This window comes from Anastrepha ludens, chromosome 6 (genome assembly GCF_028408465.1).
Source record: "Anastrepha ludens isolate Willacy chromosome 6, idAnaLude1.1, whole genome shotgun sequence".
Taxonomy (NCBI): Eukaryota; Metazoa; Arthropoda; class Insecta; order Diptera; family Tephritidae; genus Anastrepha; species Anastrepha ludens.
Window position 1 is genome coordinate 66,465,817 of NC_071502.1, and position 25,860 is coordinate 66,491,676.

The 25,860-nt window shown below is 35.5% G+C and overlaps 1 protein-coding gene across 1 annotated transcript in view; it reads right to left on the reverse strand.

Moving 5' to 3' along the window:
* Positions 1 to 25,860, reverse strand: part of LOC128867648 (protein sax-3) — a 157,674-nt gene that overhangs the window by 63,742 nt on the left and 68,072 nt on the right. Inside the window, exons 5-7 of the mRNA XM_054109071.1 lie at positions 24,049 to 24,326; positions 20,539 to 20,740; positions 20,267 to 20,349 (exon numbers count right to left, since the gene is read on the reverse strand). Of these exons, the coding sequence (XP_053965046.1) occupies positions 20,267 to 20,349; positions 20,539 to 20,740; positions 24,049 to 24,326 (563 nt within the window). The remainder of the gene's footprint in view (positions 1 to 20,266; positions 20,350 to 20,538; positions 20,741 to 24,048; positions 24,327 to 25,860) is intronic.

Here is a 25,860-nt window from a genome sequence, read left to right on the forward strand (position 1 = left end):
ATCCTATAAAAAAAAGCGCTACAGTTTTCCAAACGGAACTTAAAGACTTATTATTTTGTAATGATCTCCGCCAAAATATTTCGGAAACTTATTTTGATTTACATTAGCTGGACCAATTTAAAAGCAACTCTAAAAATAGAGTTTTTTTAAATAAAATTGGTTACTAAATTTCTTTTACAAAAAATCACCTCAGATGATAACAGAACCTAAAATTTAGAGGACTACGCAAAAAATCTTTACAAATTGGGTAAATGGAATCAAAATAATATTTGCGAAACAAAATTTAGACATGAATGGGAATAGGAAATGTGAATAAATGCAAATGGTGAGCAAATATCTTTTCAATGATATCTTAAATATCTAAATCTGTTAAGATCTGACTGAGTTATTCAAGATCTCCTTAAGCCTTTGATCGAAAAAATGTCGAAAAAGTCAACAAAAACTTTATTATTTTGGCTAAAATATTTTGACATTTTTATGCATAACTTTTGAACTTCAGTTCTGATATTATATTAGGTTACTTTCTGGAAAAAAATTATTTTAAAAACTTGTATTTATAAAAAACTCGCTTTCTATAATTACTTTCAAATCGGTCCAGCTCTCGGAAATCTTGATATTTTCCCGAAACATTTTGTCCGCACCCTTAAAATGTAATAAGTTTTATAATTCTAGTGGAAAATACGCAAATTTTTTTTGATGCGGCAACTTAGCGACAAATAATTCTGAGGAGTCTCCGACGTAATCATAAAATATTTTCGCAATTTCGAAATTCGTATCGAAATCGGTGTTACGAGTACTGATTTTCAGTTTTTCAAGCTGAAGGCATAAAATAAATATTGGTTTGGGGAAAAAGTAATGTCGTAGTTTGTCAATTGAGCGCGACATTTAAACATATCTTGCGTTGTACTTATTGCATCGGGTCACACTGAACGGCGATTTGAAGACGACAATCTGTACTACAAATGTCTCTTTGACAGTGTTGTGATCGTATGTTTCAGTCTTAAGTTATAGCGCGTCAAAGATGGAGTACACCAAGCAAGAAATTCGTCATATTTAACGTTTTTACCACCTTAGAGGTAAAAATGCAACGAAGGTGGGGGCAAAAATTTGTGAAATTGATGGGCCTGATACTGTAACGATTCGCACAGCACAGCGTTGGTTCGATCGATTTCGTTCTGGTGTAGTAGATGTCGAAAATGCACCCCGTACTGGTGGGCCAATCATCGTAGAGACTGATAAAATCGTTGAAATTATCCAAAGAGACCGGCATGTGAGCATTCGCTCGATTAGTCAGAAACTACTTAGGTGTAGACAACAAACCCGTTTGGAACCATTTGCAGAAGATTGGATTTCAAAAAAAGCTGGATGTTTGGGTGTCACACGTGTTGACGCAAAAAAATCTCTTGGACCGAATCAACGCTTGCGATTCTCTGCTAAAACGGAACGAACTTGACCCATTTTTGAAGCGGATGGTGACTGTCGATGAAAAGTGGATTACGTAGGACAACGCTAAGCGAAAAAGATCGTGGTCGAGAAGCGGCGAGCTGGCCCAAACCATCGCCAAGCCCGGATTGACCGTCACGAAGGTTTTGCTGTGTGTTTGGTGGGATTGGAAGAGAATTATCCACTATGAGCTGCTCAACTATGGCCAGACCCTTAATTCGGACCTCTACTGTGAGCAGCTTGACCGTTTGAAGCAGGCGATTGACCAGAAGCGGCCAGAATTGGTCAATAGAAATGGTTTTGTGTTCCACCAGGACAACGCTCGTCCTCACACATCTTTGATGACCCGCCAGAAGCTACGGGAGCTCATATGGGATGTCCTAACGCACCCTCCATATAGTCCGGACCTGGAACCAAGTGACTATCATCTCTTCCGGTCCATGCAAAACGCCCTTGGTGATACCAAGTTGGCCTCAAAAGAGGCTTGCGAAAACTGGTTGTCTGAGTTTTTTGCAAATAAGGAGGGGGGGTTTTATAAACGGGGGATAATGAAGTTGCTTTCTAAATGGTAACATGTGTGCAACACAACGGGGCATATTTGACTTGAATCGGATAATTCTAAGTACGTTAAATAAAGCGTCAGATTTCGATTACGCATACGACATTTCTTTTTCACCAACCAAATATAAATAATTAAAACGGGCTTTAAATTGCATGCAGAGCAAACATGTTAGGAAAATGTTCTATTGATAAATGGTGCATAATTTTCAAGTTATTTTTTCAATAAGTCTCGACCATCCGCACATCGCTGACAATACGGGAGGTCGATTAGCATACCGACGATAGAATGAATTAAATTATAAATAGGAAATTATGAGCTTTATTGCCACCTCTACTAAAGATTTCAAGCACTTTTAATGAAATGTCAATTCGATACTGGTATTTTTTATAACCTTTCCTTTAGTCAGTTTGTCTACCTTCCCTCTTCTACCAATAAAACGGCTACAGCTATGAAATCTACTTGTATTGCTACTTCTATTTTAATTTTAAATTTCGTTGTTTCCCGCAATTATCTTTTTAAAATAACGCTTTCTGTGTCAATAAATATTAACGGTCCATCTAAATGTTTCCATAATAAGTCGGTAGGACCAATTCGAACGTAAAGCAAGTGATTGGTAACACTTAACATTCTATGTATAAAAAAGTTGGAGTTTTCTAATAAGCATTTTTCCCGAATTCATGAAAGGAGTTTCGCTGACGACGGGAGTTCGTTCATAATACATATGTATTTTCTCGATGGAACCTATACCACGCTTGGGTATCCAGCGCAGAGAACTCGTTGAGAACTCTTCTACTTTCGAATGATACCTAAAATTGGCTAAAACAGACTGAAACATGCTGCAGAGATTAATTAGGCGAAGGCTAGAATTTTGTACGAAATAATTCTTTCCGAGCAAGCGCGGTTTTCAAAGCCAGCCTGAATATCAGCCTAAATCGTCACTGCTTGCCCACTAGAAGAATTTTACATTTATTTACAATATAAAGAATGGTTTCACTAGATAGTTCATATTACTAACATAAGCTCGGCCTAAAAAACATTGCAGAGGCCTTGGAACTTAAAACTAAGGTTGAGAAGGAGTGTTGCGAGTGTCTGCCAAAGCTGTCATCAGCTTTTATGGGATTACTATTTTATCAGCGCAGACCATCGACTTCACACATTCCCATATTTTCATAACCTTTGTGGCCATTTAAAAGGATCAGGGAACGATTGCTTTTAATACCTGCTTGTGTAGAGCGCCGTTTGCCAGGTAGCATAACACTGTAGAACAAATTCAGATTAGCAAAAATTAGGTCCATTCTGAGAGTGGCGGGTGAAAATAGAGGCGAAATTAGAAGACCCGTATCGCGCCGTTTTTTTATGTTAGTTCGAATTTTTTTTTAATCGGCATTCGAAGTTTGCAGTCAAATGCCGATTTTCAGTATATTGTTTCATAAGTACCACAAAAATTTTCGAAATCAATTTTTTCAAAAATTGTAATTGTTGCACAGGTCTCTAGCAATAATTTGGCTTTTACAGATTGAAAAAATATCAATTAGTCGACGAGTTATAGCCAAAAAACCATATAAACAATTTTGCTCCGATTTCGAACTTCGAAGGTCGATTAAAAAAAAATTCGAACTAACATAAAAAAACGGCGCGATACGGATCTTCTAATTTCGCCTCTTTTTTCAGCCGCCACTCTCAGAATGGACCTAATTTTTGCTAATCTGAATTTGTTCCACAGTGTAATTTTTTGTTTTCAAAATAAAATTGAAATTATTTTTTTGGTATACTGAATATAGAATTATCAAAATAATTTTCAATAAAAGTGTGTCTAAAAAATTAAACTCCGTCTTAGGCCTGGATAAGTATATATATATATATATATATTATATAATTGGCGCGTACACCCTGTTTTTGAGTGTTTGACCGAGCTCCTCCTCCTACTTGTGGTGTGCGCCTTGATGTTGTTCCACAAATGGAGGGACCTACAGTTTCAAGCCGACTCCGAACGGCAGATATTTTTAAGAGGAGCTTTTTCATGGCAGAAGATATATGTATAAGTGTACCTGTATAAGTATACTTAAATGTAAATTGAAGAAGGAGTTGGAGAAAACGGCAACCAATTTAAGATCTTCTATGAAAAGCAACTCGAAAAAGCAAATAATTTTCACCACCCTAAAAATTGCTAAATACAATTTTATATTTACAACTTTTTCGCAAATTAGGCTGGAAATCACCCCTTATAAAAAACAAAGTTTGAAATATAAAACCAAAATTTTGTTTAAACAAGAGTTAAAATCTCCGAAAGGACTTTTTGATTATAACTACGGCATTGAATGCCCTTTTTTTCAAACCGATATATTGTTGTAAAACCAATTGATACATTTTAGGCACATTGCAGTACACAACAATATATCGTCTACAAAAAGTGGGCATCAAAAAATTCATTTCCGCTGCTTTAAGGTTGGTCCAAAATGTTTCTTATATTTTTTCTCTTACTTTTGGTTTGTATGTCGAAGTTATGAATAAATATTCATTTTTGCGGTTCTTCTTTCCAAAAAAAAATTTTTTTTTTCATTATTCGTTTTTGCATGGGCAGTGCGCGCCCTAATCTAAGTTTATTTTTTAAGTTTATATTTTAAGCTATTTTATAATTGAAAACTCCAAGTCGAACTGCATTAAATTGAGTGCAAAATTAGTCCTCCCAAAAGGCTTCATGTACTTAATTTTGATTTCAGACACACAGGTGATATTTCTACTACCGAAACAAGTTTAGGAAAAACAATTTTCATTCATTAATATTTAACAGCAGAATGAGTAAAATATTTGGCAATGAAATATGTCAGCGCTGCAAGCAAAAATTTCGTTAAAATTTCTCAAGTACGCAGATGCATTTATAAATCAATTCGTAAACATTTGCATATATACACACACACACACGAATGCTGGTATTTTGCAAAAACAACGTAGCACAACAAAATGATAACCAATTTAATGATCGCCGCCAATTTAATCGAAATTTGTTTACATACGAGCCGCCGTGTGTACAAGTGCTTGCAACAATTTGCGTGGCAACGCGTGTTGCAGCATACAAATATTGTTAAATATCAACGCCCAATGAATGAAGCGTAATTTTTCAAGCAATTTCGTTGGCCAGCTGAGATGTGAGATGAAGTAAGCAATTATTTTTTTTGTGTTGCTGTTTTTTTGCTTTCATTTTTAATTTCTGACCGAAGGGCAATCAATTAATTTCAATTTTTTGATGTATTACAAATGTAAAAAAGTGGCCTGTAAATGATTGATGTGTTGCATAAAACATAGCGAAAAAAGTATGCGGCAGATAGAAGAAAAAGCCTGTGATGCAAGAGCAAATGCAGTTGGATATTAAAATCAGAAGGGCACAAAGTTGTGTGATGCAGCTTCTGCCGCAGGGATAGATAGGAAGGAAGAGGAAAAGGGAGGTAGACAGGTTGATGTGGCAAGCAGCAATAACGGGCTGATAGAAAGCAGGTGCGGTGGTGTAGTCTACGTTGATGCGCGAGTGGAGGCAGGCACAAATGCATGGACAATTTTTTCAAATTGATTTGACATTTTTTTTTTAGATTTTTATTGTTAACATTTATATATTTTCTTTCATTTGCAATTTTCGCCTACTGCATAAATTACATACAACTACAATAAAGTGTGCTGCAAAAATTAAACCACAAACCAAATATCATGACAGTGTAGAGGCCAAGTTGTAGTAATGGCACTGGAAACGGGTGGCTGGGCTGCCGGCGGCCTGGTCATCACGCTTACAATGCGACAGCCACAGCCAAGCAGGCGTCTGTGTGCATAAAAAAGTTCACATAGCAGCACACACAAACAAACATATCCACGCACACGTACATATGTGGGCCGCGAATATGTAAGTGTCCGCTCGTCAGGGTATATGCAGTTTGTGCCTGAGAGGATTCACGACAAGGGCACTAAATTGTTTTATGCAAATTGAGTTGAAAATTGTGCTGCAACACAATACGCCAGCCAGTCAACCAGTCAGCTAGCCAGTTAGTCCGCCGGCCACTTATGCAGCCGTAGTGCGAGCAGTAAAGCTTTAGGAGAATTCTAAAAATCAGTAAAAAAAAAAATGTTTATGCTCAATTACGCACCATTTAAAGCGACAAACCACTGCACAGTGGGTAGAAGTGCACAAAGGCGTACAACTTTTTTTTGCTCAGTTTCAATTTTTTTTTCTTTCTTTTTACGCGTATGTTTTTGCTGCCGCTGGGAATGTTAATAAAAATGCAAATTTTATTAGTAAATTATGAAGGCTCAACGATAAGTGCAATCGGTTGTGAGAAGCGCCAAACTTCGGCCGCATACGCACCACCCATAATTACTGTAATTTTTTGTGTTAATTTTTTTTTTTTCGCTAATCTCTTCTAAATTGTTGATGACTTTCGAGAAATACTCTTGGCACACAAGCACATGCACAAAGTTGTGCGAAATCACGCACAAAAACATTTTTCATAAACATTTCCTGCCGCTGGTGTAGAGCGGCAGGCCAGCAGTGTGTGTAGGTCAGCCAATTGTGTGCCACACTAAGGCTGGAAGGGGCATCTGTTAGTGTGGCAAATAAAATGCGCAATTTATGTGACAGTTGCTGAAGCGCAGCGAAAATGTCACGTAACTGTGGCATAAAGGCTTGTAAATGTTGGCTGAGTGCCTTAGAGCAGCACTTTTGAAAGAAAAGCATAGGTACGTTTTTTTTTTCTGAATAAATTTTAATTTTTTTGCATTTTTCACATCTTGCCAAAATGTATGGCGTGCGAAAATGCTGACGTTTGTCCAGATAAAAGAAATTGAAGTGGCATAAAACATGCAGATTATGTTGTGCATCAGGCGCGTCATGACAGTTATACCGGCGGCGACACTTTAAAATGATGTTTTCTTGTTTGCATGCGTAGCACTGGCAAAATTTAGTGATGCACTGCTTCTACTTAAGCAACTAATGGGAGTATGCAAATGTGCGTTCATAGTTAGTTGGTTACCTTTTCTTGCCGCATTTGTAAAGGTTTTTAGGTGTATGCAAATTATCGCACAAAATTGTATCTTACTGATTTGTTTACTGCATTGCGCTATTTGTTTTTTATTGGGCTTGAGTGGCATGTGCTTAGAGGTGTTTAAGATTTGAAAAGATAGAAAATAAGCTACAGCACTTGATGAGCTTTCGCCTCTTCATTCTTCACTCAATTGGTTTCACCAAGAAAATGAATGTAATTATACTGTGCAACACATTTTTCAGGCAAACATCGCTCATGACTTATGTGACTAGGTCACTGTATGAATTAAACGAAAATATATGTGTATATTTTAATTTATTTATTTATATACCCCCTTTTCTTAATTTTTTGTTTTGAAACTTTTTTTAATATTTTGTTTATTGAAAAAGTTATTCGCTGTTTCTATGGTTATTTACGTACACCATTATTTTAATCTTCCGGCGATTTTTTCCTCTTTGTGCAAAATTTTGAACATATTTTTATTTTGAAAGATTCAGTATATTAAAACGATATGTCATTATTTAGAAACATTTATGGGAGAATATTTTGGAAAATTGTTAAACTTTTTGTGCGGCACACACGAACATATGTGGAGCGACTCACTAGAAACTTTAAGGGGGGAAGTACCTTTAGAGGGCCGAAAAAAAACAGTTTTTCGTGATTTATTTTTGGGAAAATGAAAACAGTGCACATGAAATTAATATGATATATATTTAGGGCAATGCTCCAAGAAGAAAAAAGCGTATTTAACATTATTATAAATAAGCAATTAATTGAGTTATGGCGGTTCACGTAAATCGTGTCGCCGCTGACATCGAATTCGGCGAAAGCGATCCTGACCGCAGCTTTCATCTGAAATCATAAAATCAAACATTATTTTACTCAGGAGGGTTTTTTATCCTAGATAGACTACAATCTCTAGCAAATTCGAAGATTACCCATTAAAATGAGGCTTCAAAAAAAACGTTTGGTTTTGTGTTAAAAAGTATCTAAAAATTATTTTTTCTTTTCGTCCGTAGTCTACCTAGAGTAGCTTTTTATGCCCTTTAAAATGAAACCTTGATGAAGAAAATTGGTTCAATACTTTTTCCGTAATCACTTACGCCAATTTGAAAAACATGGTTTCGAGAAAACGCCGTTTAAAGTTCGCGGTCAAGGAAAAAGAAACTTACCGAAGTTGGACGCTAATCAGCACCACCAGGCTCATAGAGCAAACCCTCAGCTTCCTCAAAATATTCGTTTTCGGCGAGTTGTGCCTCTCTACGAGCACTGCGGGCCTCCTTCGTGGAAAATAAAACAACACGGTATTCCGGATTACGCGCGCAACGGGGATCCTTGACGCCAGGCGCGCTCGGTCGGCTCGGCGCGCGCCACTTTCAAGTGGCATATCTTCCATAATTTTCAAGATCGGCTTTTGAAATTTTGCAATAATATTCTTAGAGCATATACCTATCGGTTAAGACAATAAAAAAAAAAATCGAGTTTTTGAAACGTCTAAAGGTACTTCCCCCCTTAACTGCATAGTAGCAACTATCAAAAGAAGAAGTATCAATCACTCGCAATGAAAATTCTGGCTGGCTTTTTACACGAAAAACAAAAATACTGGTTCGTATTTAATGAACAATTTTTATTTTTATTTAAATTTTTTAAAAATTGAAAAAAAAATATCAAATTATCAAAAACAAAAAAAATATTGTACTTCTAAAGCTTTCCAGAATTTTTTTTTAAATATTTCATAAGCAGATGAGTGGGAAATTTTGTACAATCCCAAAAAATAAATGTTTTTTATACTATCTAAAATTAAGTGTCGGTCTGAATATTATTAGAAATAAGACCAGCGGTTATCAAGATATTTCAAATCGAACTAAAAGGTAAGCAAAACTTTAGTTTTTTTAATTGATTTTGTGTGTTTTGTGTATATTGTTCTTGTTTTGCTGAGTATATGTGTGTATATTTATGTCTATAGGCCACAAAAAAGCTCCTCATACAAAGCTATCTGCCGTGCGGAGGCGACATGAAACAAAAAAAGCAAAACGACAAACTGAAGGGGCGCTCTGCTAAACATCCAACAGAAAAGTGTAAGTGCCTTTATTGTATCTTAGATGTGCCGCAATCACTATTTGTATACAGAAAATCCCATTCTTCCCATAATCGCTATTAGTATTTGGTCCCTTTGCCTCTAACATCATGTAGTGTTAGGATTCTATATGGAAAGCTCACAAAGGATGATTTGAGTTTGAATGATTTTGCTGTTTTTCTATGACGCTGCAATGACCTCCTTCAATCTGTATTTGTTGTTAAGATTTTGACCTCCTGTGTACACTTCTCGAACTGAAATCAACCAGACCTTCTCAATGATGTTAATAACAGGTGACTCGAATAGCCAGTTAGCAAAAAGATTGATGTGGCCCGGCATAAAATCTGCTAACGTATACCTGGCCACATGGATAGCGCATTGTCTTGTTGCAGTTGCCAGCTTAAAGCAGCATTTTCGTGATCATAAGTCGAAACTTTGTGGCTGGTGTTTCCTTGATTTTCTTTTACGCTTATAAACGAAACTTTCTTAAATTACCCAATGACACCGCACAAAATCACAGACCCATCACTAGATTGACGATTATTGAAGATATTTTTTAGTACATAAATCGTGAGCAAAAGTGGAACAATAAATTAAACAATTATTTTCGAAGTAGTATATTGCTTTTATTAACTAACTTTTTCAAATTTAATTTTATATTTCGGTTTTTTAATATATTTCTTGTTATAAATTCACATAAAGTATACAGATGAAAATAAAAAAATCGCTTGAATATGGAATTAACTGGATTGTTCCAGTTTTGAACTGGATGAAAACTTCTAGATACTCCACAAGTTTTAGTATTTTGTCCACAACCCTCTCGATTTTTTTAGATCCTGGAGTCGACGAGGCATGCTTTCATACAAGTTGTGTATATAGTCTGGTGGAATCGCGAACCACTCCTCCTGTATCCGCTCCCAAAGCTCTTGCATGCCTTTGGGTGGGTTTGGGTAATTTGTCAACTGCCGCTTCAAAAAACTCTACAAGTTTTCAATTGGATTCATGTCTGGACCTTGCGGCGGCCATTCCAATGTCTGAAAAGCTTGGGATCTCAACCAATTTTGCAGTACTTTTGACGAATGTTTTGGATCATTGTCCTGTTGAAAAATAACACGCTTCTCTTGCATACGTAACATATCGACAGCAACCGGCAAATTCGTTTGTAAAATTCTTAAGTATTGGTCCTTGTTCATTTTACCGTCGATTTGCACAATGGGACCAACTGCAAAGGGAGTAATGCATCCCCAAACCATCAAACAAACACCTCCAAATTTAATCGTTTGATTAACTTGGTGTACTTGAAGTGGTCCATTGGAATTTGTCCAATACCAGGACCTCCCGTCAGACTGGAAACGGTTAATTTTAGTCTCATCGGACCCAATTACCTTAAAAAAAAGAAGGCTCCTATAAATTAAATTAATTTGTACGTACTCTTTTCCAGTCATCAACTGTTCAATGCTCTTGACGTCTTAAAAAGGCATTTCTAGCAGAAATGTTTTTAGGTGATAAAGCAGGCTTCTTTTGTTTCTCTTTTGCTTTGTACTGCTTGCCTTAAGGCCCGTCGTAAAGTCCACACGCTTACTTTTTGGTGCAAAAGAGATAACCCTTCCTTCGGCGAAGCCAATTTGTTTGCATTTAGAAGCATACCAATATGTCTAGCATCGCGCATGGTAATTTTGTTTGGTCTGCCTCCTTTGCTGACTCCGATCCTTTTGACATTATTTGCTTTTCCAAGCCGTAAAACCGAGGTACTAAGGTGCAGCTTTTTTGCAATATCACGGCAGACTGGCCGTCAGATAAAAATTCTAGCACTTTTTTTTTTAAATTTGCACAAAGAGAACGCATTTTGGAAAATTAACACGTTTTACAAAAAAAAAAATCACCGCACATTAACGAAAATGTCAAATGAGATTAAAAATTCATCCGTTACTATGGTCGAGCAAAACTGGAACAATGCAGTTATTATTTTCCAACTGCTTTAGACCGCGCTGCCATATTAAATTTAACTATTTTTGATGGTCATACGATAACTTAAACTAAATAAAAGAGAAATTTTGAAAAAAATTATGCGAAAATTTTCGGATAGCATCAAAACATATCTGTATATCTCAAACTCAATTTTTTGTTCCACTTTTGCTTCTCAGTGTATAATCGAAAGCGAACTCCTACTTTTACATTGGCTTGCGCTTAATATTTTTGTATTTATCCCACGGGCTGAGAACTGCTCTAAATGTTTTGAACTCACCGGATTCTCATGCTTTAATAGTTTTCAGTCTTTAATTGTCGGGCAGACGATGTTTACATAAATAATACATTTTGAGAAGTATTTGTTTTGAAAAAGTTGTGAACAATTAATTATGAAATATACTAACAAGCAGGCCGAAAATTTTATTTTACTAAGCCATATATAGGACAATATGATGTCTCAAACCTTGCAATTTTGCAAGGCTGGCTATCAAGTATGCAAGATGTCATTAACAATGACTTTTCGAAGGCTTTCGACAAAGACTCTCATAAAATTTTTCTAAGTAAATTAGCGTACTTCGTATTCCATTCCATGGATAGCATCATATTTATCTGATAGGCGCTGCTCAGTTGTACTCGAAAAAACAGCTTCCCGTTCTTTCCAAGTAACGCCTGGTATTCCTCAAGGTAGTATTCGCAGCCCACTTCTCTTTGTAGTTTTTATTAATGATAAAAATTCATCTATTTACTTTTCGAAATTTCTCCTCTATGCTGATGATCTTAAAGCTTACTCCGCTATATCGAATATTCAAGAGTCAGTTTTAATACAATCCGACCTGGACAAAGTTTATTTTTGTTGCGAGGAAATTCGTTTATATTTGAATACTGACAAATGCTTTCAAGTAGTTTTTTCAAGAAAATCTAGTGCCATAATATCTTTAATAGTTAGGGGTTTAAACTTAAAATTGTATACCAAATTAAAGAACAAGGGGTATTTTTCGACTTTAAATGATTTGAATGAATGAAAGTTATATATAACATTTGAATATGCCCGTTTAAAATATGGCACTTTTATCTGGCGGCCCTTCCACGCCACTTACAGAAAAATAATTGAGCATATACCAGAAGTTTCTTATAAAATTCGCGTTGCAGCCACTGAACTTTTCATTGCCCCCATACGCTTCCCGAGGTCAGCTGTAGAATTTAACATCACTACACAGTAGAAGCACACTTTTGCAGTGTTCTTTGTAATTGGATTTGATTGCGCTGATATCTTAAAAAGATTTCTCTTGGTATACCTTTCAGGAACTTGCGTCAGTTTGACATGTTCCATATGCAACTGAACAAATTCAATGATACTTTGAATGCATCCTTTGCGCGAACCTTAAGTGAAGTGAAGTGAAATCAAAGATATCGACTGGCCCTTTACTGGAGCAGCATTGAACGAATCTGTTTATGAGTAAGCTGGTAAGAATATAATTGTATGGCTTTGTTAAATAAATAAATAAATAAATTGCAGACTTCATGTGGCTATCGCTTCATAATGGACTTATTTAAAAACACAACCTACAGTTTTTTCGTACGATTCCTCAAATTCTAACCCAAGCGAAAAGCGCGCAAACTGAGCGGTCGACTTTTTCTTTAACTTCTAATAATAACTTAAAAACAACTATAATTTCACTTCATTAGTTATTAGCCATGTAATATTTCCGAGAACCAAAAAAGTTGTAAATTTAAATCTTAAATGAAAACTTTACGCGCCAAAGTGACTTTTTATTGTTTTGCTAAAAATAATAAAATAAAGGAAAGAAATAAAATATTCTAAATCTGCGCGCATCAACGAGTTTCGTCAAAAATTACTGGTTTGCTTTGCTACCATGCAGCGCCAAATATTTAATTGTGCATAATTCCGTGCCAGCAACAACAAAACAATTTAAATTAAAATAAAAAAAACTGCATCTAACGAAGTACGAGCAGCAATGAAAATATTTTAATTTGCATTTTCTTGATGTGAAATTTGCAAAATTTGTTGGCGCACAAATAAATTCAGCGGAAAATTGCTAAGCCGAAAGCGATAAAGTTATACTAATACACAAAATGTGAAAATATTTGGCAGTGAGTTGGTAGAAGGGAGCCATTGAGGCAAACTAATGCCTGTGTTGCAAGTGCTAAGTGGCAAGTGTTTGTATGTATGTGCTAAGCACCTAGTAAGTGGCACGGTAGATTAGTGCAAATGCTCGTGCGTGGCATAGCATACTCGGAAGGCAAGTGGCATGTGGTGGGTTGCGCAAATATTGCGCGCTAAGTTTGCCAAATCAAATTTTTATGATGCATACCGCAAAATTTCTAAAGCAGATGCAAATATGCGAATACGAATCTACATACATGCATACATAAAATATGTGTAGGCATCAGTGAGTACCCTGCAAAACATTAGGACACTAATCTCTAAAAAACGTATTCCGGCATTAGTCTCCATGGGCTACAATTCGGTATTAATTCGACAAGGCTGAGAAGAAAATGGAAATAACCGCTACAATGGCATAATATGAACACTGCAGCAAAGCTGTGGTCCTAGTCCGCACTCGGTCGGGTGGATTTTTCAAATTAAATAAATATGAAGTAACTTTGTAATTTTGATTAAAAAAATTATGTAGGTTTAGAAAGCATTTAGAATGTGAAATGTAAATAAACTTAATGCAATTGACTGGGCCAAGATTAGAGCTCCAGACTTCATGTGTGGTATGCCAATTATCTTCTCTATCAGCAGTAAAACTCAATTTTGTTTCGCAGAGTTATGCTTACTGAATTTCGAATTTGGAAAACGACTAGTCTCATCTCATATCTGTTCGGATATAAAAATGATACAATTCGTATTTTCTTAGGACCGGCTACAACAAAAGTGAGCAGTTCATTCCATATAAATGGATCAAAAGTGTCAATAGTCGTACGCTCCTTTGTGACTAATCCCGCACAAGTCCCGGAGTAATCGCATTTTTGCAGGTAGCGCGCGCGCACATAAAACTTTGGATGTACATACATAATCGATATATGAATCGCATGTGGCAGATGTGCGTGAGTGGTTGAGTGGCGTAGGCAAAGAGGCAGACAAGCCGCGCAAAACATGTGTACGATGCGCTGTAAAACAAATGATGCTAAGTTCTGGTGAAGCAACAAAAGCTGGGCACTTTTTTTCTAATGCCAGCAATAATAATATTTTTGTTTGGCAGCGGCAGCTCCGCTAGAGTTTCCATGAATTTGCGCGCACTTTTGCCAAGAGCGAACATCAAAGTGCAAGCAATAAAATTTTTAAAGAAGCCATAACTTGCTTGGATAAATTTGTAATTGTTTTTATGATGCATTGCATTTGAGTAGTTTGTGGCTGCTGCGCTGCATGCAAGGATTGAGGAGAGGCGGAGAGCGTTTCACACAGTTTACGGTAGGTGTGTATGTATATTTACTTCTGATTCAAAGGCTTTGTCATTAAACAAAAAATGTGGCATTTGCAGCAACAATAATCCTCAAGTGACTCATCGCCTAATGATGCAACGCAAAAATTTCGCTCTTTGGTGTGGTTTACTTGCCAGAATCATCTTTTAGGTGACGGGTATATACTGATTTTGACAGCGCATTGCTGATTTTTGCTGCTGAAAATAAAAACCTACTGATTTTCGATACAGCAAATGATTTTATGTATCAGATAGTTGTACTGATTTCGTGCCGATATTTGCCTCTTTTTAATTATATTTTTTATTGGTAAACATTTATTTGTGTACCTATATAATCTACCGAAAATCTTAATTTTTCTAACTTCTATCCTAAACCGCTACGCCCATAGCAAAAATTTGCCGAACCAAACCTTTTTACTTTACGAAAAGCACCTTTTTGGGCACTTTGCTAACAAAAAAATTTCTTTAGTTTATTAAAAATTTTCAAAGTTTGAGCAAAAACATATTCGTTCAGCTAATTAAGTTTGGGTTATATTGTATAGGGGATATAAATGTATATAGGATAAATAATAATAATATTAATTTTACAATTCCTTTGAATGAGTCTTCTACTCATTGATTGCGCAAAATTAATGATTCAATTCGGTTTTTGAATAACTTTTTTATCAAATAATTTGAAAAATCTTTATTTTACTTTTAAGCGGTCTAGTGCTTGTCTGTTCGTTTACTGTAGTAGTTACTGCCTTACGACGCCATTTGCAAAAACTACAAATCTTCCGATGGGGTGATTAATTTTACCCGTTAGAACCCGTTAAATTTAGCTAACACATTTTTTTTTATTTTTATTATTTCATTTATTTATTGCAATCTGTGTTTTAACAGTCAGCAATACTTTTCAGAAAAACTAAGACTACTAGACAAGCATGGTGCAACCATGTCTAGATTTTTGCTTATTAGCATAATATATTCCTTGTTCACTTCCTCTTCAGTCTGTTAAACGAGATGGGATTCAGAATTATTTCTACAATTAAAGGGTTTGGGTGCAATTGGAGTCTTATATTGTGTGATATGGCAAGCTCTTTTATTTCTTCAGCTATTGTCATGGTGTATTTGGGCACCATGTAATATGGTGCGTTTGTAATCATTCTTAGAGCTGTTGACGGGAATCTTTGGAGTATTTCGATATTAGAGTTAGCTGCAGTGCTCCAGAGTTATACGCCATAGGTCCACATTGATTTTGAGTTGGCTTAGTACAGTAACTAGTAACTAGTCGAATCGCGTATGTAGATCACCTGGGTGTCACTACTGGGCTAGAAATAACTTTTTTCACGTAGAATTTTTACTTAAATTTTAATCTGTCATATGTCATCGTCTTCTATTGTATTTCAGAGCGATTCCTAGTCAAGTGATCCTAATATTTTAGAAACTATAGTAGACTTTTCTAGAAATTGCCTTATTTGTAGGCTTAAGTGTAATAGGAAGTAAACGAACAAATTTTCGCATTTATTCAATAGTGGAAATTTTGATATATAATATATAATTTTTTAAAGTGAAATATTTGCGTTTCTACCTAACAATTACATAATTTTTGGATAAAATATACTTAAAAAAATTTTTTTTTGTTGTTCAAACTTGTTGGAAAGAGCCTGCTCCCTCCATCCTTCCTGAGATTTGTTAGTTATATACGAGTATTTTGAGTTATACTCAAACAGAACATTTTGAGTTATACTCAAATCGCACAGCGAATCGCTGAATCACTGCGAAATGTTGCTTTAACTGTAAATTATGTCCATTTGCATATCGATCGAAGTGTCGGAACTTACCTTAGTAAGCAGATACACTTTTCACAAAAACATCCTTTTCAAAAAGTAAAAAAAAAAAACTATAAAACGAAGATATTTCATTTTAAACAACTACATACTAAAATTTTCAGCATTGAATAAATCTCAAAATTATTAAAGTTTTTTTCAATAATATTTCAATTTACTTCTTATTAAAACCTTGTAGGCTTGATACCAATAAACCAATTATTGGAAGAATTGCCGATATCTCGAACATTTCTATCACTTGGCATGGAATCACTCTTCAGACTATCTTTCTTCTACCGTTCATGATTTTAATTTTTGAAGACAAAAACATAGCAAATTTAATAAAAATAATAATTAATATTGTACAAACAAAAATTTACATGAAAAATGCACCAGTTTTCTCTCAGCATCCATTTAAAATTGCTCACGTAAATAAAAAAAAAAAAAAATCCCGTGGTTAATTGGCAATGTTTCTTCGCCACAACTAAATAATAACATCATTTTGCTAACTTCACTACGCCATTATCAATTGATTATATTTTCATAAATAATCTTCTACGCGTACATTTAAATTTATATGGGCGAACTTAATAGCCTATAAATAACAGACTGGTAATTAATGTAGCTGTGCATAATCCAGGCGCTCCAACTCACTGCGTCTCACACTCGCGCAACAATTTTTAAATTTAAGTGCGTAATTCAAAGTTTACATAAAATTTACAGCAAATTAATTTTAAACATTTATTGCTTATAACTGGCCGTCTATAGCAGTTGGTCCGTCGCAAAATAAGGCTTTAAATATTCATACGAGTGGCTGACTGCATAAAAATCTGCTCAAACCACAGACAAGGAAAGAGAGAGAGAGAGGAGGAGCGCGCAACCTATGAGCGGCAGATCAGCTGAAATGGACACAGCTGTGCCTTGGTGGGGTCAGTGATTGGGTACAGGACGTGCTTTGGCTGAATTTGCAACAAAGTTTCGGTCGTAGGCAGAAAGGCAAACTGAAATGGACACATAAGCAGCATCGCAGGCGAATGTGTGGCTGCGTGTGTATGTGTTTGTATGAGTGAGCATGTGCATATTTACAGTTATTGCCATTTTGTGGTATGACGCGACAATTATGCCATAAAATAGAATTTATGAGAGACAGCAGGGCTGCTTGGCAACAACTGAACCCAATTGGGCGTAGAAATAAAGGAATGAGGCTTTAAAGTGTGGCGACATGCACGGCACATTTAAATAAATAATATTTTAAAAATTACCTTTTTGGAAAGTGTAGGAATCACATTACAGGGCTTATTTTCTATTCTGATGCAAAAAAAATATTTGTTAAATTTGGCGTTACTTAGTAAATTTTGACCATTTCGTGGTCTTGTACATATTTTATTTTTATTATTATTATTATTTGGCCTTAATACTAATGAATTTAAGTACGTCCTCAAGGTCTGCACATACGCAGAGAATATAGTCGGGACTTTCACCATTCAGTTCGCCAAAACTGCAGACACTTTTTCGCTTAATTCTAGCTTCCTGAAATTATAGCAAGAACTACAATGTTCCGTATAATATCCACTGAGGTTTAATAAACCCTCTCTATCCAGGTTAAGGAGCCTATTTGATGGCCGTTTGGCGCTAAACGCTTTGGCATATCTATCTTCCCCAACGGTCCCTAATGAACTTCAGTGTAGAAGCGTGCAGCTTCATATTGAAAATATCAGACTAAGCGAGTGCCTTTCAGCCCATAGTTTTTGCCATCTGGATGACTTGCAAATATTCCGTACGTCTGCAGATCCGAAACTAGTACGCTCTGTTATCTTTTCGTCCAGCAAGCGGCAATAGAATCCACTGATGCTTTAATAGTCACGTGAAAAGTGTCCATCACGGACTTAATATTTTATTGATATAGAAATACTCCAATTTGGGAAGCGAAATAGTTGATGAGGAGCTTTGAGCGACTGAACACCATATAAATATCTTGAAGGCAGAGGCGGCTTTGGTGAATATGAGTTTCATTAAGTGTCGTATCTCTCAACATTGGTTAAGTTCGACAAATAGCACATAAAAGAATCTACAATCCGGCAGATGCCTTCATACTCGCTTAAATGACGTTCAATACCACAATACGATTGGCAGCGATAATATAACTCAGCTTAATGCGATTTTCATAGCGTGCTGAACACATAGTATTTTCACAGCTAATCGGCGCTGGAGCATATTAGCCCCGATCAACTCTTACAAGATGTAATCTACGACTAATATTTAATTACAGTTGTTACTCTTCTCTTCTTGCTTTTTATTATTAATCTACCTCCACGTTTCATTTGATCAAAGTGCCTAGTCTTCGCTGATCACTTAAACTACTTTGTCCATGGTCCAACAAACTCTATCTACAAAGTGATCTGTATGCATTAAAGAGTCGTGTAACACAAATTCTTTGACTTTTAGGGTAGAAACAGCTGATAGTTCTGAAAGTTTACACGGGTCTTAACTGTAGTAACATAAATTCTTGGTTGAAATAAGATATTATATTATTTATATATATTAATTTAACCGAACTGAATTAAGTTATTAGTGAAAATTTGGTATTAAGGCGGTCGCCGTAGCCGAATGGGTTGGTGAGTGATTACCATTCGAAATTCGCAGAGAGAACGTTGGTTCGAATCTCGGTGAAACACCAAAATTAGGAAAAACATTTTCCTAATAGCGGCCGCCCCTCGGCAGGCAATGGGAAACCTCCGGGTGTATTTCTGCCATAAAAAAGCTCCTCATAAAATATCTGCCGTTCGGAGTCGGCTTGAAACTGTAGGTCCCTCCATTTGTGGACGCACACCACAAATAGTAGGAGGAGGAGCTCGGCCAAACACCCAAAAAAAAGGGTGTACGCGCCATTTATATATTGTATATATATAAAATTTGCCATTATTTTTCTAGGCTAGCAAAAGTTTTAACTCCAGTTAAATTCTTGATAGTAATTTGGTACTATTTTTCCAATTTAACAGAACCGAGTAAGGTTAGTGCACTTAACGGAGGTCATAACTGTAATTATTAATTTGAATAGAACTGGGAGCGTTTAATATGTTTCTGAGGTCCTAACTCCAAGGAGTAAAGCCGACAACTGAAGCGAAAGCTGCAGAACGTCTGAATTCGTTAGAAAAATGGCAAATCAGATGGGACTCGTCTATTAACGGACGTTGGACCGATAGATTTATCCCCAAAATTAGCCAATGGGTGACCAGAAGGCACGGTCACGTACACCACTATTTACACCAAATATTGAGCGGTCACGGATGTTTCTTGGAGTACCTCCATCGTTTTCACATGGAGGACAGTTCGTTCTGTCCAAGCTGTAACAATGCAATAGAAAGCGCGGAGCACGTGTTCTTCTACTGTGATCGTTTCAACGAATAACGCCGAACGCTTGAGTTAGTCTTGCGTGAACAACTGAGCCCAGACAGGTTAATCCATCACATGACTGTTGGAACTCAGTTAAAAGTTTTATAAAGAGGATAATGCTGCACCTGCAACGCACGGAGTGGCAGCGCATAACATCCATACGCCCATGTGAGAGGAGCCTGCGAGCATGCCATACATTCCACTGGCATGACGGCACTAAGACATTAGAAGACGAGCCTTTAGCATGAAGCTGGCTACAAATGTGGTGGACCCAGACGTGGGTGAATAGTATTTGTCCATTTGATGGACACCGTTCTGGGCCTTCCCGAAGTAATGCAAGGTAGTTCAGGGAAGGGAGTCTCCCCAGAAGAGGAGGAGGAATTGTTTTAGTGGCTACACCATTCGACGCAGTTGACGACGGTCGCTGTAAGTGCGAAGTTGTGTTATCTAATATCTAATCATATCAAAAAAGGAATCAGTATGGTAAAATACATTCGTCGTTTCTCTCGAAAGTTGTCAAATAAATAAAGACAATTCAAGCTTACCATCAATGTAGCTGACCAAGATGTTTCCCCGCTCTCAGATGACGCTGTGCAAGTAAAAAGTCCCGAGTCACTTTGTTGTAAATCTGAGCAGAAATGAAGGAGAGAATATTGGAATTAAAAGTTGTTTTTTTTTTTTGCTTTACAGCACTTATAGTAGATATATTTTTTACTGAAGCTTGTGGTTTATCATTTAGTAAAGTGGTGGTGCTAAAATATCTAAAATTTCAATTTAAATTACCCTCTCAAACACTTCTAGTATTTCTTTTACTCACCATCTATACGCAACGAACCACCCTGTACTATGGTATAGCGGTTGCCACTCTGCAGCATTGTCCCATCCTTGTACCACTTGACACGTGGTGTTGGATTGCCTGATGCGCGACATGGTAACATGGCAACACTACCTTTGGGTAACGTTTGATTTGAGGGTCCAATTTGTATGATCGGTGGTGGAGTATCATCAACAGAGGTAACCTATAGCAACAATTAAAATAAAAAATGTACCTTGTTAAAACACAAATGGCGCACTTGTGGGACGTAAGCACAAATTACATTTTATACAAATATACAATCACATACACACGCAAATAAACCACTTTAAAATGCAAAGCAGGACATCAAGCATTGTCACTGCTATTTTTGTACCATTTCAGAGCAATTAAGAGAACAATTTAAACCCAATAGAGAAAATTTAGTACGAGCACTTGAAGTTCGAAATGTACCTATAACGTTTTTGATTTCGAATTTTATATATTATGGCAAACTGTATAAACAACAAAAAAATGTTGTAGACCTTCGGTATAACTCCGTGCGATATTAAAAATGATCTAAGACTAATTTGAACCTTTAGTGATACTATAGATTACAGACATAGATGAGCACTTTGCAGTAGCAGTAAATATAACACAGGCCGACAGCATCTCAGACCCAGAAACCAAACTATATATTTCCGAAGGTTTATGATGCGCTGAATCCAAATCTGGCCTCAGAATTGCTATATCAGCTCTGGTTTTCCTCCGTGGTGTAGGAAAATTTAGAAACATGAAAATTTCAAAATGCGATATCTCTGCGAAAAAAAAATGATATTTGAGCAAACTCAACGCCATTTGAAAAAAGAAGGATTGTATTTAGAGATGCCATCCTTTAATTTTGGTGAAAGAAAACATCTGCAAGGCTACATAACCTCAAATATGGGCAAAAACGGTGTTTTTTGCACATTTAGGTTAGGATATCTCAAAAACCAGAGCTGATAGAGCAATTCTGAGGCCAGATTTGGATTCAGCGCATCATAAACCTTTGGAAATATATAGTCTGGTTTCTGGGTCTGAATGTTGGTTAAATTTTGTCGGCCTGTGTAATTTTTACTGATATTGAAGCTTAGTTTTCATTGGCAGTAAACTCTTACTGATTACTGGAAAAAATTGCATTAAAAATATTGATAATATAATTTGATTTGCGTTATAGTAGTCAAAATATAATGAAATTAAATAATTTATGTACTCAATAAATATTTTTTAGGTTTGTCTTATCTTCTTTTCCTCAGAAATAGAAAAAGAACATATGGCACACAAAATCAAAAGGAGTCAGAACTTGAAACCGAAAACATTCAGCAAAGGCTGAAATAAAAATTAAAAAAATATAATCTTAAAACAAATTTTTATTATTTATATTAGATATAAACTATGAGTTAATACACAGAAAACCGAGGTTCAAATAAACGATATAACAAAATCATCACCTCATAACTGTAACTGTTGTACAATTCAAGCAAAAGAATTGTATGAAGAAGCAAATAGATTTCACAGGTACTTCCTGATTCAGTCTAATGTTTGGGATGTTGTTACTGCCGCTATTTTTGTCCCTTACATTAAATTGTGATTTTTATAAACCCTTTTAGACGTCACTCTGGAGATCAAGCGGGTAATAGCTCTTGCCAACAGGTGGTACTTGAGGCTCAGTAGGCAATTGAGAAGTTGATTTCTCTCACGGAGGACCAAGCTGACACTTTAGAAAACGCTTATCATTCCCGTCCTGCTGTATGGCGTAGAAGCATGGACGATGTCAACAGCAGATAAGAAAGTTATGGGAGCCCTATAGAGAAAACTTATCTATAAGATCTTTGGTCCCTCCACATTGGTGAGACCTATCGTGTACGGGGGAACAGCGAGCTGTATGAGCTATATAGGGACATGGACATTGTTAAGCGTGTAAAAATACAGCGGCTACGCTGGCTCAGCCATGTTACCCGTACGAATGAAGACGCTCTAGCAAACGAACCCATGAAACGGTACCCCAAAAAAGAAACGAGTAACAAGAATAAAATTATCGAACAGTTGCTCAGTATCTCCAATGCCAATTCAAGTACTTAAAATATCTGGATTTGTCTCTGGCTTTGTTTTAGAGCGCTTGACAGCGTGTTGTCCTTCGCAAAGCAATCTTGATGTCAGTTCGACTAATTCCTATTTTTTTTTTGGCCAGAAATAAGGACCTTTTGAAAGAGTTACATATTTGAACAAACTTTGCAAAAATTACACCATAAAGCAACTTATTGGAGTGGAAACTATGCTAAACATATACCAGATGGTGTCTTGTTTGGTGTTTTCATACAGGTCTTACGCAAATTTTGAAAAAGAAACTAAAGTTTTAGTGCTTTTTTCCATTTATTTTAACCAGCTATTCTATTAACGAGAATGAACGAAAGTGCTCCTGCACGACAGTTCTTCCAGAGGGAACTCACTAGTGGATGACGAAGAATAGGAAGACCCAATCTCCGTTGGGGAGATCAAGTGAGGCGTAACCTGGCAGCACTGGGTGTCATCAACTGGAGCTAGCAAGTAGCGAACCGAGCTGGATGGCGCAATGTTTAGATTAGCCAAAATCGTCATACGGTTGCAGTGCCATCTAAGTAAGTAAGTAAGCTATTCCATTAAGCTGACTCTCAATGAATTTAGCTGAACCTATTTTTTATTTTTACTACACCTATTTCCTAAAGGGTTGCTAATACTGCGCTAGAGATTTCAATTGCCGCTTCTTTGTGCACTTCGTGCATACCTTTTAGCTATTGAAAAGATGGTTTTAAAAAATATTTTTCATAAATTTGATTCTCATTTGAATCTATAGATAACTGTTATTGGCTACGCACTAAAAAACAATACCCAAAAAAATGTATTTAATTACATTCCTTTGTGCCTTTTACGTCTACAAAGGCAACCATGGCAACGCTTTCGCTTAAATTGTCTCATACCATAGTGACCTGTAACTCGAAGCCAAAAGGGCAATTGAAAGGCTACAAATTGAGGCAAACATGCTGACATACCAATTATGAAAGAATGAATGTATTCAAAAATTTATGTAAATATGTACGTATGCAAAATGAAAATTCTGATTGCGAAGATATGTGGGCACTCGGGTTATAAGGCAAACTCTTACATAGTCAACAAGGGCGGTTTGGTCAAATTAAATAGTCCAAAATAATAAATTCACTTGTTTGCTACCGAATTTCGGTTTATCGGTAGAAGAGACCAATTAAAATTTATTTAGGAAAATATCAATTCAAGTCCATGCATACATACATACATACATACATATATACATACATACATACAAACATAATTGTGAAATTTTTTCTAGCCACACAGTAGCCTGAATTTCAAACAAAAAAATCCTTCGTTCGTGTCAATTCAAGTGTTGCCATGAGCACTGCGCACCTCACTCTTCATCTCACCCCCTCAGTACTGTACCATCATCATTTCGTTAGTTAGTTACGCCTTTACATCACTCACCTGCAAGAATGCCCGTATCGTTGTCGAGTCCACCACGCTGAAGGCAGAGCATACATAGTAGCCAGCATCGTCCTTTTGTGCGCCACTCAACTGCAGTGTCCCTTCGACGGAGACATGCATGTGACCGTAAGAATTGTTGGGGAACATCAACGTGGATGAGCCCTCTTTTGTCCAGAATACCGAAGGCGGTGGATTGCCATCGGCAACGCAAGGAAACTGAGCAACGCCATTAAGTCCAACCTTTTTGTCCTGTGGCTTCACCACAAAAGTGGGTGGTGCTGAAACGGAACAGAGAAAGGGAGGCTGTCGTTAAAAAATTCGAATTGTAAATAAAATTAATCGTTGGAAGACAAGCAATAAAGATTTTTTAAATTTTTAAAGGAAATAAAAATTCCTATTTGAAGAAATGCTGATTTCGTTGCTTTTCTGCACAAAAACGCAAATGTGTATGCATACCTAAGTATCGCGATTACTGATGTTGCGAAATAAGGCACTTTTTATATAATTATTTAGTAATAAATCAAATGAATTTTCTATTGCTTTTTAAATTAAAATATCTTTTTAATTTAATTTTAACTTGTTATGTCGTTTGTAGGTCATAAAATTCAAAAATAAATAATTAGAAAAAATTGATAAACATTTAGAAAAGCTACAAAAATGTTTTAAAAAATTATACAAAAATTATTTTTAGGCTTTAAAATATTCATCTTAAAATAAAAACGGTAAATTTTTATACCCAATTATATTGGCATTACTGATGCTTGGAAATAACGCAGTTTTAATAAAACAATTAAATTAAATTAGTGCTTCTAGATTTAAATATTTTTTTAATCTTAATTTATTCATACGTTTATGCAATATAAATTAGAAAAAAAAAAACAAAAAAAGAAAAAATAAAAATAATTTAAAAAATGTCCAAGTATTAAAAACCTTAAAAAGAATAATATAAAGTTTTAATAAATAATAAATTAAACATTTCTAACAATTCTTTAAATACATAAAGTTCTATTTTTTGATAATGTGGTTACTTCGCTTCTTGCCATTTCGGCTGAATTGATGCTGAAAAAGAATTGATTTTTAATAAAACAGCAAAACATTATTATTTTCTAACTTTTTTAGGCTTGTTTACTATTAATTAATCAATCAGTAATGCTTTTTACGTTTAAATATTCTTTGAAATTCCATTTTAAGGACTTCATTCGTAACATAGAAATTCAAAAAATAAAAGCAATTAAAAAAAAATTTAAGTTAATTTAAAAACCTTAAAATTAAATTTACTTCAAAACCATTTTATTTGTTTTGAGAAAATAAATAATATTTTAACACTTAAATTTTTTTTTTTTTGTTAATTTTAATTAAGACATTTTTGGTGAAAGCTTCTAAAGTATCTTATTTTTAACTTTCTTAAGTCTGAAATTCTCAACAAAAAAATTTTAAATTAAATTTAACACTTGAACAAAAATTTTAAAATAAAAAAGTGTTTGTTTTCAGGATGACATTTCTTCAGGAAAAAATTTTTAAAAACAACTACAATATAGAAATTTGTTTCATTTATTTATTTATTTGTAGGTGTATTTTTTATTTCCCTTTTTATCGGAAATTTTTAAATTCGATTATCGACTATTTTTTTATCAGGTACTAAATTTTGCATTCCAAACATTTATTTAAAATTTTATGCTTTCTAAAGTTCAACTCCACTTCCGTTATTTTCCTTCAAAACTTAAACCTTAATTAAAAAAAGTCATATTTATTCACATTTCATATTACTTTTTCCCATCTTTCGGGTAGCGCAGGAATTCCGAGCCTTCTTCC